The sequence below is a fragment of the Dermacentor silvarum genome, chromosome 6 (genome assembly GCF_013339745.2).
Source record: "Dermacentor silvarum isolate Dsil-2018 chromosome 6, BIME_Dsil_1.4, whole genome shotgun sequence".
Classification (NCBI taxonomy): domain Eukaryota; kingdom Metazoa; phylum Arthropoda; class Arachnida; order Ixodida; family Ixodidae; genus Dermacentor; species Dermacentor silvarum.
The window spans coordinates 182,118,800-182,134,687 of record NC_051159.1 but is presented as its reverse complement, the minus strand read 5'-3'; the positions used below and the strand labels follow the sequence as shown (position 1 = coordinate 182,134,687).

General features: G+C 46.9%; 1 protein-coding gene across 2 annotated transcripts in view; it reads left to right on the top strand.

The window, feature by feature from the left end:
• The window catches only part of LOC119456500 (glutamate decarboxylase), a 135,363-nt gene that overhangs the window by 45,425 nt on the left and 74,050 nt on the right, over positions 1-15,888 (top strand). For both annotated transcript variants that reach the window (XM_049669907.1, XM_037718318.2), the window contains one exon: positions 14,142-14,375. In XM_049669907.1, the coding sequence (XP_049525864.1) occupies positions 14,142-14,375 (234 nt within the window). The remainder of the gene's footprint in view (positions 1-14,141; positions 14,376-15,888) is intronic.

Here is a 15,888-nt window from a genome sequence, read left to right as displayed (position 1 = left end):
CGCATTTATTAGGAAATTTTGGTGAGAAACTTCCACTTCGTTAAAATGAACAAGTAGCTTTTTTTTTCAATTTATCTATATCTGTGAAAAAAGGATATGCTAACACCCCGAAGAGAATGTTTTTCGAATGCATTTAGTAGGTAAAAATCTTAAGAGCGCCGGCATTGGAATTTCTTGACTACCAAGGATGAGGCATTTGACCATTACAGCTAGCTCACTGACAGATTGACTTCAGGCACACCAAATCTATAAAATATAAAGGCGGTGAAGCGCTAAAATTGCAACGACTGTGCCGTTTCTTCACACAAATATAAGGATGTGAATGTATTTTCAGCACTTCCAGGAGAACGCTTAATGAAAAAAAAATGCTAAAGGTGTTCTCGTTTTGTCAAAGGAAGCGTAGCAATTTTTTAAGGTCTGCTAAATTAATCCGCTGCATCTACATTCTTTCACGCAGTAAGAAACATCTAGACACGAGAATCAAGCGAAGAGAATTTCTCTTCGAGCGCGTCCTCCTCGCTTACACCGTCGACGAATTACACGGCGTGGCTTTGTGAAATGCGTGCTCCTTAGTTGAAACGGCGTATAAACACCGTCTCGTTGATGCGCTTCCTATGTCGGGTTGACTTAAAGCACCTCTCCCTTTTCACTTTTCTCCCTCTGGTTCTCCTCAAGTTTTCTGGACTTAGGCTGCACCTGAGAACGTCACCTTCATGATGTACTATAATTTAGATTTCAGTTTCATATTGAAGTTCGCCGGCGCTAATGTCATGTTTTGCTATTAATTACGCCGCATTTCAAGAAAAGAAGCCAGCGAGAGACCAAATCCTACGTCACTGGCCCTTTTGTCGTGCAGACAGGAAAAGCTACGTCTCGGCTTACCACCTACGTTGGCACTTGCTAAAAGACCATGTCACGATAAGCCGACACACGCGTAAAACCATTTAGGTACTTTCAGGTGAAACGCTAGGCATTTACATTGCATGCATGATTTTGTTATTTCTCTCCTCTCTCTCTCGTCGAAGAAACCCGATCTAATCTTGCCCCAGTATCCCCGTCCGCGCCCCGGTGACGCTGATCGAATTTCCGCCGCTAAATTTGCAGCCTATTGTGTCGCGGCTGCTTCGCTGCCTCGACACCCGACGAGGCGTCGAACGACGACGCTCCCCATAACGGCGCCTTTCTTTAAATGGGAGCCGCAGTGCTGCTTGATTAAGTGACTACGGTCGCCATGATTGCGCCATTGTGTCGAGGCTAAACGAACTGCCTCTTGTACTCCGTGGCTTAGTCCAAAAGAACACGTGTGCGTCTTCCTCCTCTCCAAAGAGAAAGACGAAGGCTCAGATAAAAACGAAATTCAGCCACCTTTTTGTCATGTATAGGGTTTAGTGCCACTTACTAAAATAACCTTGTCTGGTGACTGGTGAGTTGAAACAGTTTCACCCGAGTCAGTCGGGTGAATTTATGCTGAGAAGAGCTGGGGGGGTTCAGTACGCAGTACGGGGATCGCAAGTGCCACGAGGCTTGCGATTAGCAGCTGCAGAATGAGATAAACGTATGAGGCTTGTTTACAGAACCACCGAGCTTTCACACTTGTAATCCCTATGTGCACACGTATTTCAGAAAATAAGGCGTGAAGTAGGCAAAGAAACAAAAGGAGTGGTAATTGCTTTGTCACCTGCAACAAGGTTGATACTTTTGCCTGCAATAATAATTACTAATGTAAAGTAATAATTTACTTACAAGCTCTTAACGCCAGGTATAAGAAGAAAACGAAAGAATCCAAGTATACCAAATTGTGAATGCGGTTTTATGCTTAGTAGTTAAGGTGTAATTTATTGCTGCTGGAGTATATAGAATAAGTCTGCATTCTTTTGCGTTTGTTACGTATGACCCATTTGCGCAGGATGACGTACATTTGTATGACGAACGAGGCTGACATCACTGAATGTCGCCTTCATTACGTGTTCATGTGATGGGTAACACAGCGGAGGAAGACTCTATAATAAGAGACCGGAAAGAAATTAATCATGTACAATTGCCTTAAGCGTTCTTGTCAATTACAGTTTTTACAGCGCGCTTCTCAATAACCATTTCGTAGGTGCTTACGTGATTGCCGTACAAATCAGTGCTATTATGAGACCGATGACGCACCGTGAGGTATTCGTTTAATATACAGGTATTCCTTTCTGTTCTTATTTATAAAAACAAAATGTAGTAAGAAATGCGATACGTGCAATCATGCACCATGAAGGGAGGTACCTGTAACACACAGAGCATCACCATCTGAGGTGAAGCTACCATAACAAGAATAATTTCATGGTACAGCAACGTTAAAAAAAGCGAAGAAATATGCTCCCGTTGTTAATATACGCACTTAGTGCCATGAAAATTATAGCATTTATTTCGATAGTTCAATGCACGTTATACCTAATACAAGGCTGCAGTTTCTAAACAGCAGGAATTGTAATTAAATACAAAGAATTTTCCGACCGTACTGCTTCACGATGCTCACAGAGACAATGTTTTGTTCTTCACTGAATGTGAACAGCAAGCTTAATCGCTAAAGGTTGGATCCTCGTGACGGCGGCTGCTTAAGCTTCATTTTACCATTATGGAGCGATTCACTGGCATATATTCTAATAACCTCGTGCACTAAAGGTCAAATTGACATATACAATTCTATTAGATGTCGGTATTATATTTCGCTCACTAAAATTATCTAATTATACACTACCGTAGACGATTCACGATAATCGGCTAAGGCCAGCACTCAACATTTGTTTCGGCATAAGCCTCAGAAATCTTAAGGCATTACTTGTTCCTGTTGAAACCTTGACAATGAATGCCTTGTTCGCAAGGTAACAACTAGTTACAAGTGACAAGCACAAGCATAGAACGGGACACGCATTAAAGCTTTTGAGAAGATTCCTACACGAGATATGCAACTGTCATGCGTCATCATAAAGGGAGACATATGCGACTATCGGAACTTACATTCTGCAGATAGTTGCATGGCCAGAATGTAAGACCAGCAAGGCGAATTTATTTGCCAGAGCGAAATTCACAAAGTACAAAAACGCAAAAGCGTCTGCATTTCAGTCAACCTCTCAGCGGAAGTAAAAGCGTTATGCGACCGAAAGTAAGTGGCGAGTGCAGCTGTCATGCTTTTCTACACTCGTTGCGAGAAAACGACCTTCTCCAGCAAACTGCCTCATGCGCGTCGTGCAGGCGAAGTGCGAAAGCCAAGGTGCTTATTAGGGGAAATAGCCAAGCGCCCCACCCGGGAGTCAGCCAGCCGCTACTAGTGAAGAATGGAACGGGGAGCAGTGATTTGCAGTGCGCCACCGCGAGATGTCGCCCCGAGCGTCGCCGTTCGGCAGCGCTCCCCAGCAGGAGAAGCAAAGCCGCAATCATGGAGTCACGTTGCGAGCGGGCGCCAGACCGAGGAAGGTACGACGGAAGGGGGGTGTCCGTTTTCATAACTGCGCTCGTTCATCGCCTCCCGGACTCCCAACGCCGTTATTTTCTGACGCGGTCGGGCACCCGCTCGCTTACTAAAGCCCGGTACCGGGCCACGATTTTTGGCAGGGCTCTTCTTTCACTGCATTCATTGTTTCCCACATGCTTCTGCCGCTTATTCATGCTATCTTTTCTTTCTAGCGCTTTGATCTTTCTTCCATTTTATTTTAGCTCCGTCCCCTTTTTTCTTGCCCTACGACTCTCTTCGGTCCCACCCGTGTTGTTACTATGCATTACTTCTCTTCACCGTTCTCTACCTTCCTTGTTGTTTATAGCTATCATAAACACTTTTTTTCTCTTTTTCTTTTCATTATTCGCGCTGTACAAGCAGACTTTGCGCTGTTTCCGAGACGTGCTGAATTCCGTCCTACTCACCAGACTGACGTCGCCGTCCTCGACGCTGTCGCAAATATATGACCCTACAAATTGGCCCTCTCTTTCCATCTCTTGTCTCCTTTATGCCAGGTAACCATTCACTCACTACGAACCGGCACAAACGTTTTATATATATGCAACGGTATATCATAAACAGGACGGCGTCTTATATGAGTCGCACTGCTCACTGGAGCGGCAAACCAGGACATGCCGGTGGCTAGGACACTTGCTCGTTACGACCTCCTCAAGTCGCCATCCTGTCTTCTTGCTTCTGCACCAGAGTGTCAGGAAAGCGGTGATAGTCATGCAGCCAAAAACTTCGCGCTAGCCTTTTTTATTTATTATTATTTTTTGTTGGCAGCCTCATTACTTACGTCGACCCTGCAGCACTTCTCACAGAAACAAACGCTAGCTTTTCCTGTCCTAATCCGCGATATGAAAATAATATATCACGTTCAGAAAAAAAGTAGGTGTCCTACACTTCTGCAATATACATTCATTTTCATTCATGGTTAACCTCCCTGCCTTTCATTTATTGTTTTCTTTCTCTCTCTCTCATTCTGTAATACACATGGGAAGACACAGAGTTAAGGACAACGTTGCTTCTTTACATGAAGCTTCGCGTAAAGCCGCCGTGCGTAGGACCCTCCCTACACAACATTTACTCAGCCTGAATAAATCGACATATGTACTCCTTTGCCTCAACTGAGCCTAGGAACCGGCGGTGTCCCTCGCGTGCGCAGTTAAAAAAACAGGGGGGGAAAAAAAAGTTGTCGCAGTTTCACCTGAAAGGCGAAGCATCAATTGCGATAGCAAATTTGAAAAGAGCTATAGGGAGTAATGATAGCAGCTTTATCAGCTGTATAAACTTGGGCATGCAGCAGCACCGGCAACACGCAGAACTGTTGTCGACGCCGCCGGCGTTTTGCCCGCGTTCGCTCAAAATGTGTGCGGCGTTGGTGACTGTTGCCGGAGCCTCTGTTATAAATAGGCACTTGGTGCCGCAGCTAACGTCGCCTCCCTTCCCTGCCCCTCCCCCCCCCTCCCCCACAGCCTTTCGCGCGTCGGAAGAAGGTACGTTTACTCTACATATATGGTGATTGTAGAGGAGGAAAGAGACGCCTACTTCTGCAGCCCTTAAGGGAGCACAGCGCAGAACGCGCGTTTGTTCTCCGCCGTGCGTTCACTCCCCGTGAAAGCGCGCGTCCCTCGCGCCCTTTCACTCGCACATACAGCGTTCGGCGGCGCGCGGCGATTGGCGCTGAGCCGTGCTCCCTCAAGGGCTGCAGAAGATAGCGCCAACCTTTCCCTTTCCCTCAAGAACCACTTATCATCATCGACGATTTCATCTCCATTGACGTCATACAGAACCTCACGGCAACGGCGACGGCGACGCCGACGGCAGAAATCTGCTTTTGAGTGTCTATATAATTGCTATCGCAATAAAAAGGAAAAGAGGACGCTACTTTTTGCTGGGAATGGATTTGCTCAGGTGATCCCGGAAGGATAGTGCGAGCTTTGGTATCGAGTATATTTGTTTTACGAGTGAAATTTTTGCATCGGCGCATTGCTGTTCTCAAGACATGCGACGCGCCTGAGGAAGTGTCCCTGTGTGCATGCGCAAAATGCAGAAATTTGAGCGCCGGTGTTGGCTTCTCCTCAGTAACGGTCTTTGTGAGGAAAGGCACACTTTACTTTTCTTTCTTTTTTGCGGGTGATCGTATTTACAGCGAATGACGCACATCTGCGTGGTGTACATGCGAGGACGACATCGAGCAGCGACTGCGCCATGTTCCAGACATTAACTCGAGGAGACGATCCATCTGCTACGTATAACAGCCACAAGGCCACGCTCAATTCAGGTATCAACGCTCGGCAACCTCACTTGCCCGGCATTGAAGGCGCTTTTCTGATTTTTAGCGTAGTACCGAATTTTGAGAAGCCTTCTGAATAAAATGGGCTGCCTTCCTCTCTCTCTTTCACCTTTGTTTCCATCTCCAAGTGTGGCGTAGCGAACGAGCTGCCTTTCCAATTTATGACGTTATCTCTCTACCTTCGCCAAGTGATGTCACCAAAACAAAAGCAAAAAAAAAAAAATACTTATCGCGGTGTTGCTTTTTCTGTCCTTTTTCTCTAGTCAGCGGAAAACATAATCGCCAAAAACATCAGGCATCTATGGAAGGGTGGGCTTATAAATACGTTCTATAAGGCACATGCATAATGTGGGATAACACGAATTTCTTACTGTACATTTGTCTAGTATGCATGTTGGTACCCCCAGCGAAAGCAATAAAAACCACAACGATGGCGACAGTTACAGCTATAATCAAAGGCAGTGTACTTGGCATTATGCTGGCCTTTCTTGTGTTTTAGTGTATAGACCAGAATTGGCAGTGCTTGTTGGCGGCAACCATAATTTGCCTGGAACTGGCGAAAGGAACGGCCATGTTGGCGCTCAGCCTTCTATTCTCGCGTGCTTGATGGCGTTGTCACCAGCTGTCCTGACATCAAACGCAGTGCCTGCGCTGTCCGTGTCGACAGAGGGCGACGGGCGTCATATATACATATTTGTCTATCCCCATGCGAATAAGCTGAGTAAAACAGAGAGAAAAAAGACCGCTAGTTATTCAGTCTTCCAGCACGAATGCTGCAAAAAAGTGACTGCCATTTATATACGCTTCATGACTGCTTCTTCACCGCCTTGCGCACAGCTCAGCGAAACGGTACAATCGGCATCTCCTGGCGTGTGTTGATTTGGGGATCGCCTTTCAACCGTTCTGCGCAGCTTTTTTCTATCCGGAGAGAGGACGTTGGATTAGGCACAGTGCTTTCAGGAATCATCGTAAGCTACGGGGAAAAAAATAAAGCCTAAACGATAGCGTGAAAAAGCGGCGGTACGAAAAGGGCAGGGGGTGGGAGCATAGAACTCTGCACGGCCTGCCCGGCAGCTGGATCACACATTTGGAATTCCGAGATAGGAAGCCAGTGCCGACGGAGGGCCATGCGGCAGCGAGTGACGCTGGTGAGTGGATGCAACTGAGAACGTCAGATGCTTTCACTGCGGTTTCGTGTAAGCTTCAGCACCAACGTGGCGGCTGCACGAAGGAACCAACGCACAAACTTCAAATAAAGAACGTCTGGCAGGAGGAGGAAAAATCGAACCTGCCGGCCGTATATGTAACGCATATATAGGTTGGAAATGGGTTGTCCCGCGATACGTATACGGACACTTGTCACAAAGCCCACGCGCACGCACAAACGTTCTGGCTCGCATCCAGAGACAGTATCGGTTGGCAAAGCACATATAATGGTTGCAAGTGGCGGTCGGAAAGGGAAGCAGCTTTGCCGGGACCCTGGTTGGCATGCACCCTGTGGGCATTGTTGGGCGTTCGTAAGCGATGGCCGCGACGCCCGCTCGTGGCAGTTCGATATGGCGTAGCGCAGCACAGACTCTCGCCGAAACTCACGAGGTGCACCCTCCTGCCTGCGGAGCCCATGGCTGAAAGGGAGTGGAGGCTTATAAAAATATGACGTCTCTCCCCGCATGCACCTTATCGGGAGCCGGCAGCCCCGCTCGTGAAGCCAGCGACTCGTGAACGTACGCCACCGGGGAACCGGACCGAGACCCATTTCTCGTCGGCAGCTGTCGGCTGTCTGTCGGGGCGCGCGCGAGGCAGCTTTTGCATATTTGTGGACACCGCTGTTACCTTCCCCGTCCACACTCGCCCGCGGCACTCGTTCGGGCTGAGACCCCTATTAATTCATTTGCTTGTTTTTTTTTCTTGAACAGTTCAGCCATTCCATCTCACCCTTTCCCCCTTTAATATGCCCATTCCTGTGCTTCTTTCTAAACTTACAAAGTGTGCGCAAAAGAGACGATGACTGAGAGAAATATTACGGGAGAATTTTTGAAGTTGTTAACCTTGTAATGAAAACTGACTTTTTTTTACTCGCCGTTCGTATGTATACGGCCACCTGTGCAGACTTCATTACAATGATTCAGTCTGCTTAATACCTCGGCGGCCAAAAGGGTTTGTTTGTGATCTAAGGAAGTTTACGAGTGCGAAATGATATTTTCCGTCGATAACGTGTCCCTTTTAAAATTTGATATTTTTAAGAAGGAGAAAAAACTGACCCAGAAAAATGCGAGCGACACGTCCACAAAATCCCGAATGAGCGCTCTCACGAAGACGTGCTGCCATTCAGTAAATATTCACGAAGAAAATTAATAGTCAACAAACATTATGGCGCGAAAATCCTTATTCGTTTTATGATTTGTTTTGCTCCCTGTAATAAAGCCTCTGGCGTCGCCCGTTACTTGCTGCTTGCTAGTGAAAAATGCTTCAAGGCATTGGTCCTTAATTTTTTTCATTGTTCTCTTAGACATTATGCCGTAGCTACTTGGCGCTCCGTGCTAACCCATAAGCCAGTAGTGTCTCGTCGAAGACATTGGAGACTTTGGAGTCCATAATCAGTTACGCCGTTTGGTTTGCATGGAGCGTCGTCAAGCAGCGACAGCAGGGCGCATGTCCGGCGATTTTCTACGCGATAGCGTCGCGTGAAAGTGATTAGATTAAGTTCCCGACTACTCAGATATAAGAAAAAAAGGTGTCGTCATTCTCTGCTGGGGCGGTTCTTTGTGGACAGAGAATATTACAGGCATATATAAAGAATATTTAAGGGAAAGCTAAGCCAGTACCAATCAATCAGTGAACCAATCCATCACTTATTCCACCTTTTTATAGAAGTGATGGCGGCTATAAAGAAAGACCAAAGTGACAGCGCTTCCTGACGAGCCTCGTCACCCCAGTACGTCACAGAACAGCAGAAGTACACCCATAAAAGCTATGCAACAGGAACGCATACAATATTCAGCACATAATTGACAATACTAATAAAAAATGCATTGATATACTTTATTTGCCAATTTGAAAACGTGATGGTATGAAAGCAATTTTACCTGGAAGAGATTTCTTTCACAGAAAATGGTCGCCAGAAAATTTATATATAATTAAGTTTGCCCCAAATTATAAGTTACACATCGTAAAAACTCAAACTATGTCAGCATTAACAGGTGCAAGGCTGGTACAGTCTGTAACACCTAAGGAAAAAAAATGTCGCAGTTTCACCCGAAAGGCGAAGCATCAATTGCGATAGTAAATTAGTAGAGAGCTATACGGAGTAAGGATAGTAGTTTTATAAGCTGTATAAACTTGGACATGCAGCAGCACCAGCAACGCGCCGAACTGTTGTCGACGCCGTCGGCGTTTTGCCCACGTTCGCACCGAACGCGCGCGGCAGTGGTGACTGTTGCCGGTGCCTCTGGGGGCGGCTCGGAGGTCCTCGACGAGACACTCGTCGAGCAGCGTCGGCAGTCTTTACCACCTTCTCGCCTCGCAACGTTTTTATATAAACACGCAATTGGTGCCGCAACTAAACGTCGCCTCCCCTCCCTCCCTCCCGTCCCCCTACAGCCTTTCGCGCGACGGAAGTCGCGTTTGCTCTCCGCCGTGCGTTCGCTCCCCGTGAAAGCGCGCGTCCCTCGCGCACATACAGCATACGGCGCGCGGCGACGATTTCATCGCCGTTGGACTCTATACGAAACCTCACGGCGACGGTGACGACGACGCCGACGGCAGAAATCCGCTTAGAGTGTCCATATAATTGCTATCGCAATAAAAAAATGTAGCTGCGAAGTTAGTTGTCTGAGGATGCGAGACTCGCTACGAATGGTTGGTGAAATGCGTGTAGCGGGCACAATGTCGGGTGCTTGATCACGAACGCATTAAAGGAACACTTGACAGGGAAAGAGCATAGCGATGAAGTGACGATGTTTCGACAATTTCAGGTCTCCCAAGCCCTGTCTTGAGCGAATGCAATCCCTGCATTTACCGGCGTGATCTCTCCCGGCAAATCGCGCCTTTCTAAGCTGTATTTCTTATTCCATCGGAATTTCCGCAGGCACAAATTAGAAACACGGTCCTCATGACCACTTTTATTGCACGCAGCTGTTACTAGCGAAACATACTATACCGGCTACTAGCAAGTGCAAATTCATAACAGAGAACTAGGCAAGTTGTATGGGAGAGCGACGTTATAGTGACCAAGTGTTCACGCCATCGCTACTGTATAACGACTTTGATAGAGGCAACAATGCGCCATTTAAGGTGCGGGTTTACCCTGCGTTGCGATGCTTACATTGGCGCTGATTGCGTCTTATAATACAAGTTCCCCAAGCTGAGCCTTTAGTTATTTAGTGATAGCACTTTCTTTCCGACATCCCATTTTGCGTATGTAATTGGAGCACGCGTTTTCTAATCTTTCATTCTCAAAAGCCATTCCGTCACTGCCAGAAGTCACGAGTCACTCCCAACTGCCCGTATTGTTGCACTTTTTGTCCCTTTTCTTAAAATATCTCGTTTGGCTTAAGTATTTCGCAATAGAAAAACGGGAAGTCAAAGGGGGTGGTTCCTTACAACGTAAGGTGGAAATAATAATAAAAAACAACGTTGAGAGAATAAATGATGAGCGACACATGGTGGGGACAGGCAACGCGCCGACCCGAGACTGCTTCCCGCCACGACGCGCTGCGCCAAGTGAACGTAAACCGCTCGACTCCCAGCTTCCCGAGCCACCCTTCCCTTTGGGGAGTCCCCCATCCCGAATCGACAGTGCCTCCCGCGGCGGCCTCGGCTAATGAATTCCTCGCGCTGGGGCGCCTCTCGGCGAAAGCGGTGGTCTCCCTTGTGACGGGGAAAGCGCAATCGTTTAGCGCCGTTGGCTTTGTTCCTCTAATTGCGGTGCGGCCAGTAGGCCTGGCGACTGCTTAGAGGGGCCGACAATGGGGATGAGTATGTAAAAGAAAACACAGGAAAGCGCCTCCCTGTAAGCGAAACAGCGGGCTTCTCCTTCCCGCAACCTGTGTGCCTTGCTCTGCAGGGAGAGGTTCGGGATGATGAAATGATTGGGGGATTTTCGGATCTCCGTCCAAACACATTGCGGATATCCGCCTTCGGCAGAGATTCCAAACAACTTATCTATCCCCTACAACTTACCTGTAAAGGCTTGATTTAGTGGAAACATTAGAACTATCCCTGATGTCACAGTTCTCGTTCGTGCCGACAACATGTTTCCCCTTTCTGAACCGTGATGTGGCATTTCGATTTTCTACCAGGCCATATGATGTGCCTCAGTCTTTAGGAGGAAAACAGAAGCGACAATGGCTACACCAAACCTCTGGAATGCTCGGTGACACCCTTTAGTGCTTGTATGTACAGAACATTGCAAACAGGGCCAGCTGATGTAGCTTAAAACCAAGAGATTTTGTTACTGAGAAGGTATACTGCGGAAAATGAGGGTTGGGTCCATATGAACACATTACATCGGGGTAGCGTTTCTTTGAAGGAGTAGTCATAGTGAGCAGCTCATGACAACATAAGCTTAGTTTGACTGACACGATGCGTGGCAAGTTTTCTAAAAATCAACCCTTGTCACCCCCCCATAACACAACTCAGAAAACCAACCCTTCATACACGAATGCAATGTTTCTCATTGTTTCTCTCATTGCTTATCATTGTTTCTCACAAGTCATGGTGATGTGCTTCAAGACTCAGACACCAGCTTCCATATCTGCGCGTTGTTATAACACTGTTCTTCACCTCAAACCTTATTGCACCCTGGTAGAGCCGAATAAGTATAAACAACGCCTCCTTGCATCTGAGTGTCGTACTATAGTGCCCGGAATGAGGTTTTCTTGTGCGCTCTCTGTGGGAGTAAGTGGCACACAGTTCAACTGCAGGACAAGGTAACCTATTTTTTAGTAAGAAGTGCGACTAGGTGTAAACACTACCGTCGTAATGCATTATTATGATCTGCCTGTTCAGCCATTACTACATAAAACAGAACACACAATTGATGCCTGCGGGGAAGGATGCCAAATCGGAGGTATTGTACTACTAATGCCGACGTGGAGGGCATCCTGTATTATCAATCGTCTCGTCCCAAAAAATAGAATATCAACGATAATTTATTTCGCGATAAGAACGTGCTCGCGGCGCGGCACGTCTTTGCTACTAGAGCTAGCACCTCTGCATCGCTCAGCGCATGATATACAGCAGACAGACTTCGCCTACTGCATGGGTGGCATGCGCGCGCGTGCTTACGCATAATTAATTTAGCGAGTGGTCCATCAGAGCTGACAGCCAATGAGAACAATGCTCCGCCTTGTTTCGGAATAATTTTGACCACATGGGACCCAAGCACGGGTATAAATGAACATGTGTTTTTTGCATTACGCCCCCAACGGAATGCTTCATCATTCTGCGGGCCCTGAGGCAGGGAGGAAAGAATGTAACCCGCGCGCATCCACCCCACCGGAAATTAAAAAAAAAAGAAAAGACACTTCCCGCGATATTTTTGTTGTTCCTCAGACAAGCTATACATGCTCTTCGCTGACACTTTTTCCGTGTATGGTGGCTATGGGACTCCATTCGCCGACGCAGCTATTTCTTTACCCACGCCTCCCTTTCTTTTTCTTTGTCAGCTCACTCGGTCAGGTTCAATGCAGAGCATACAGCAAAGAATGTTCATCCAGTCGTTCTTCAACACAGCTAAAGTTAGGCGAGTTGGGTTCAGCATTGCGAGCGTGTGAGTACTGCGTGTAAGCATTGTAAGCATGAACTTGGAAGTTTCTTCGTGTTCCTCCTGGTGTATTGTCCGTTTCTCCTTTGACGCGATCAGTAAACAGTGCTAAAAAAGCGTGTAAACACACCTAAATATTTGTTCAGTGTCAGACAGTTAGTTTATAGAATTCCGCTTTCCTGTGCAAGTTTTGCCCGCCGTGGTTGCTCAGTGGCTATGGTGTTGGGCTGCTGAGCACGAGGTCGCGGGATCGAATCCCGGCCACGGCGGTGGCATTTCGATGGCGGCGAAATGCGAAAACACCCGTGTACTTAGATTTAGGTGCACGTTAAAGAACCCCAGGTAGTCAAATTTCCGGAGTCGCCCACTACGCCGTGCCTCATAATCAGATCGTGGTTTTGGCACGTAAAACCCCATAATTTAATTAATTTTGCTGTGCAAGAATATAGTATAAACTGCTCGTTGCCTGAATGACCGCCTCGGGAACACTGCGTTAATGTGAAGAACGGAACCAGTGGGACATCTCGCCTGCAACAAGTGCACCTACACTCCAAAATTTGATAGCTGGGCTGTTCTAGCTCGCAATCGCAATCAAAGTCCAATGCTTATTATTAAAACGAAGGTGGAATGCGAAGAAAAAGAAAAGGCGTGTGAAAGGCCTGTCAACCAAAGTCAGCGTGGAAGAAGGCAAAGTCGACGTACATGCTATATGCATTTATAGGTACTGAAATTGGGGACATTGAAGGTGTTTTTAAACTATTTGCATTATTGCCATCGTTATATTGTAAGACATTACTTTTTTTCCCGGGCCCTCTATTTTCCTTATTCATGTCAAGTTTTCTCATTTCCTCTTTTTTTAATCACATGTACGTCGACGCTGTCTTCTCTCGCGCCGACTTTGGTTGACACGCCATCATTTTTTTTTCTTTTTGACCAAGAGGACAGGTGGTCCAATCTCGGAGATAATGCAGTCTATGGTGTAATGTGGTTAATTTTCGACTATATTGGCGCTAATTACGCCCACACGGCTAGTTTTACCTACTCTGCGACTAATTCTGGTTTCTTTTCTCGTTGATACCTACATTTTGACACTGTTTTTCGATTCGCTACGACGCACTGGATACGCGAAAAGGCCGTTTTTTGACCGAGATGCGAGTAGATACTCAGATCGCACGTACGCCAAACCTATGTGAAGTGGCCAAAGAAGACCTTGTGTGCAAAACATCTATCAGTGTAGCTTCAGTGACGCTGACGGAAAAAGGGCTTCGCTTTTTGGATGCCACATGAGCGCAGTCGTCTGTCGTTTACACGCTCGCAGTCGTTTTTGATGGCCAGGTGAAATATGAATAATACGCATTGTTGGGCATTGGTCTGGAAACTAAAGTAATATTGGAGCCTAAGCGAACCATTTATTTGACAAGTGCAAACATTGTAATACTTGCAACTGAAAGTAGCGCAAGAAAGACACAGTCATAAGAGGGGTACCAAGCACCCTGCCTTGTGACTGCGCTACCTTCCGTTACAAGTATGTCCGACGCACTATAGCCATGAACAAGATTTACTACAGTTGACTAACTCCTTCGTGCCATGTGTTGGCTTCGCAGACCTTTACCCTTTCCGGGACGACTCCGGCCCGACACGAGAGTTCCTGCAACGAGTCTTCGACATTCTGTGGGCCTACGTTGACAAGCAGCAGGACCGCTCAAGCAAGATACTCGAGTTCCACATGCCCGAGGAGCTGATGCAGATCTTAGACCTCGAGCTGCCCGACGAATCGCAGCCGCTGCAGCGCGTGCTGGGAGATTGCGCCGAAGCGCTCAAGCACCAAGTGCGCACAGGTACGTGCGCCGGCTTCCATGTCTACGCGCTTTACAAGCACGAATGTGCACTTGCGCCACCTGAGTTTGTTTGTGTTCTCCCTGAAGAAGCAGAGATCACCATTCCGCCTGTTTATTTTTGTGTACTACTTCTAGAGGAGGATATGACAGGCATGACCACTCGCAATATTCAATTACTTAGCAACGTTCCTCTGAGAACGCTGATAGTATTCGTGCAGAGGTTAGCATTAAGAAAGAAAGAAAGAAAGAAAGAAAGAAAGGAAGAAAGAAAGAAAGAAAGAATGATCTTCGGAATCGGAAAGAAAGAAAGAAAGAAAGAAAGAAAGAAAGAAAGAAAGAAAGAAAGAAAGAAAGAAAGAAAGAAAGAAAGAAAGAAAGAAAGAAAGAAAGAAAGAAAGAAAGAAAGAAAGGTGGTGCAGATGTAAAGCGCTGTGCAAGTTCAATCACGTTTCTTTGAAGGCTGTCAACAAGCACGTGTAATTTTGACAGACTTGTAAGGCACCATATTAATTTTTTCTGCATTGCACATTGCGTTAGCGTTTGCTGCCGGACACTTAAAAGTGCCCGGCGGCACCTTTTTTTTTTTTATCTCCTCACTGTCGGAAAAAAGAGAGAGAACCAAGGTTGAATAACGGAATGACAACGTTTTGTTGCCTCCGCCAGTCACGCAGTCATACCAGAAAACGAGTTTGTGCTTGATATTAACGAGACAAAGTGTCTCATTATCGGGCGCTGCAAGCTATTCATCATGAAATTAAAAACGAACAAACCACTACTAAAAAAAAACAGAAATTAAAATAAGGAGGGAACATTGCGCTTAATGACCAATAACGTTTTGTGGCTGCTTCGCCGTTCTTTCTTTATACACTTGCGTTTTGAGTTAGGGAAAAGTGCAGGTAATGTGAGTAAGCTATGAACAGCAGCGTGCATGCCGGCGGGGCGGTAGTCGACCGGCCTCACTCGGCGACTCCGATTCTCTGCGGGATAACAAGGCTGTGAGCGACGCCACGCTTCCTGCATTTAGCGTAAAAACAAGCGATCGCGAACGGTCTCACTAGAGTGACAGCAAAGTAAAAATAATCGTAAGCAGCGGAAACAATCGCATGGCAGAGCAAGAGCCACGACATAATTGAGGGCATTTTCGTCTTGCTCGCCTTTCCGACCCCCGCCAAAACTAAGTGGGGACGCTGGCAGAATTCCACCTCCCTGCTATTATTTAGGCCTCCGATTTCAGGACGCCCACCCACGGAAGGCGACCGCGTGATATCGACTCGTAAGTGGAGACTCTCAGTGTCATGCTCACGTGGCATGCACTGAGTGCGCGCAGGGGTTGGGGACGTGTACAGGCTTGAAAACGTGGCCATGCGGAAGGCGAAGGCTTATGAACGTTTACAACAATGCGATGTCGCCACTTGCAAATGTTTATTCACTAGTGAACACAAGCTGCCACACCGATTGCCTTCACGCGAATGGTGCTAACACCAGCGCATACTTTTACAAAAACAACTTATGC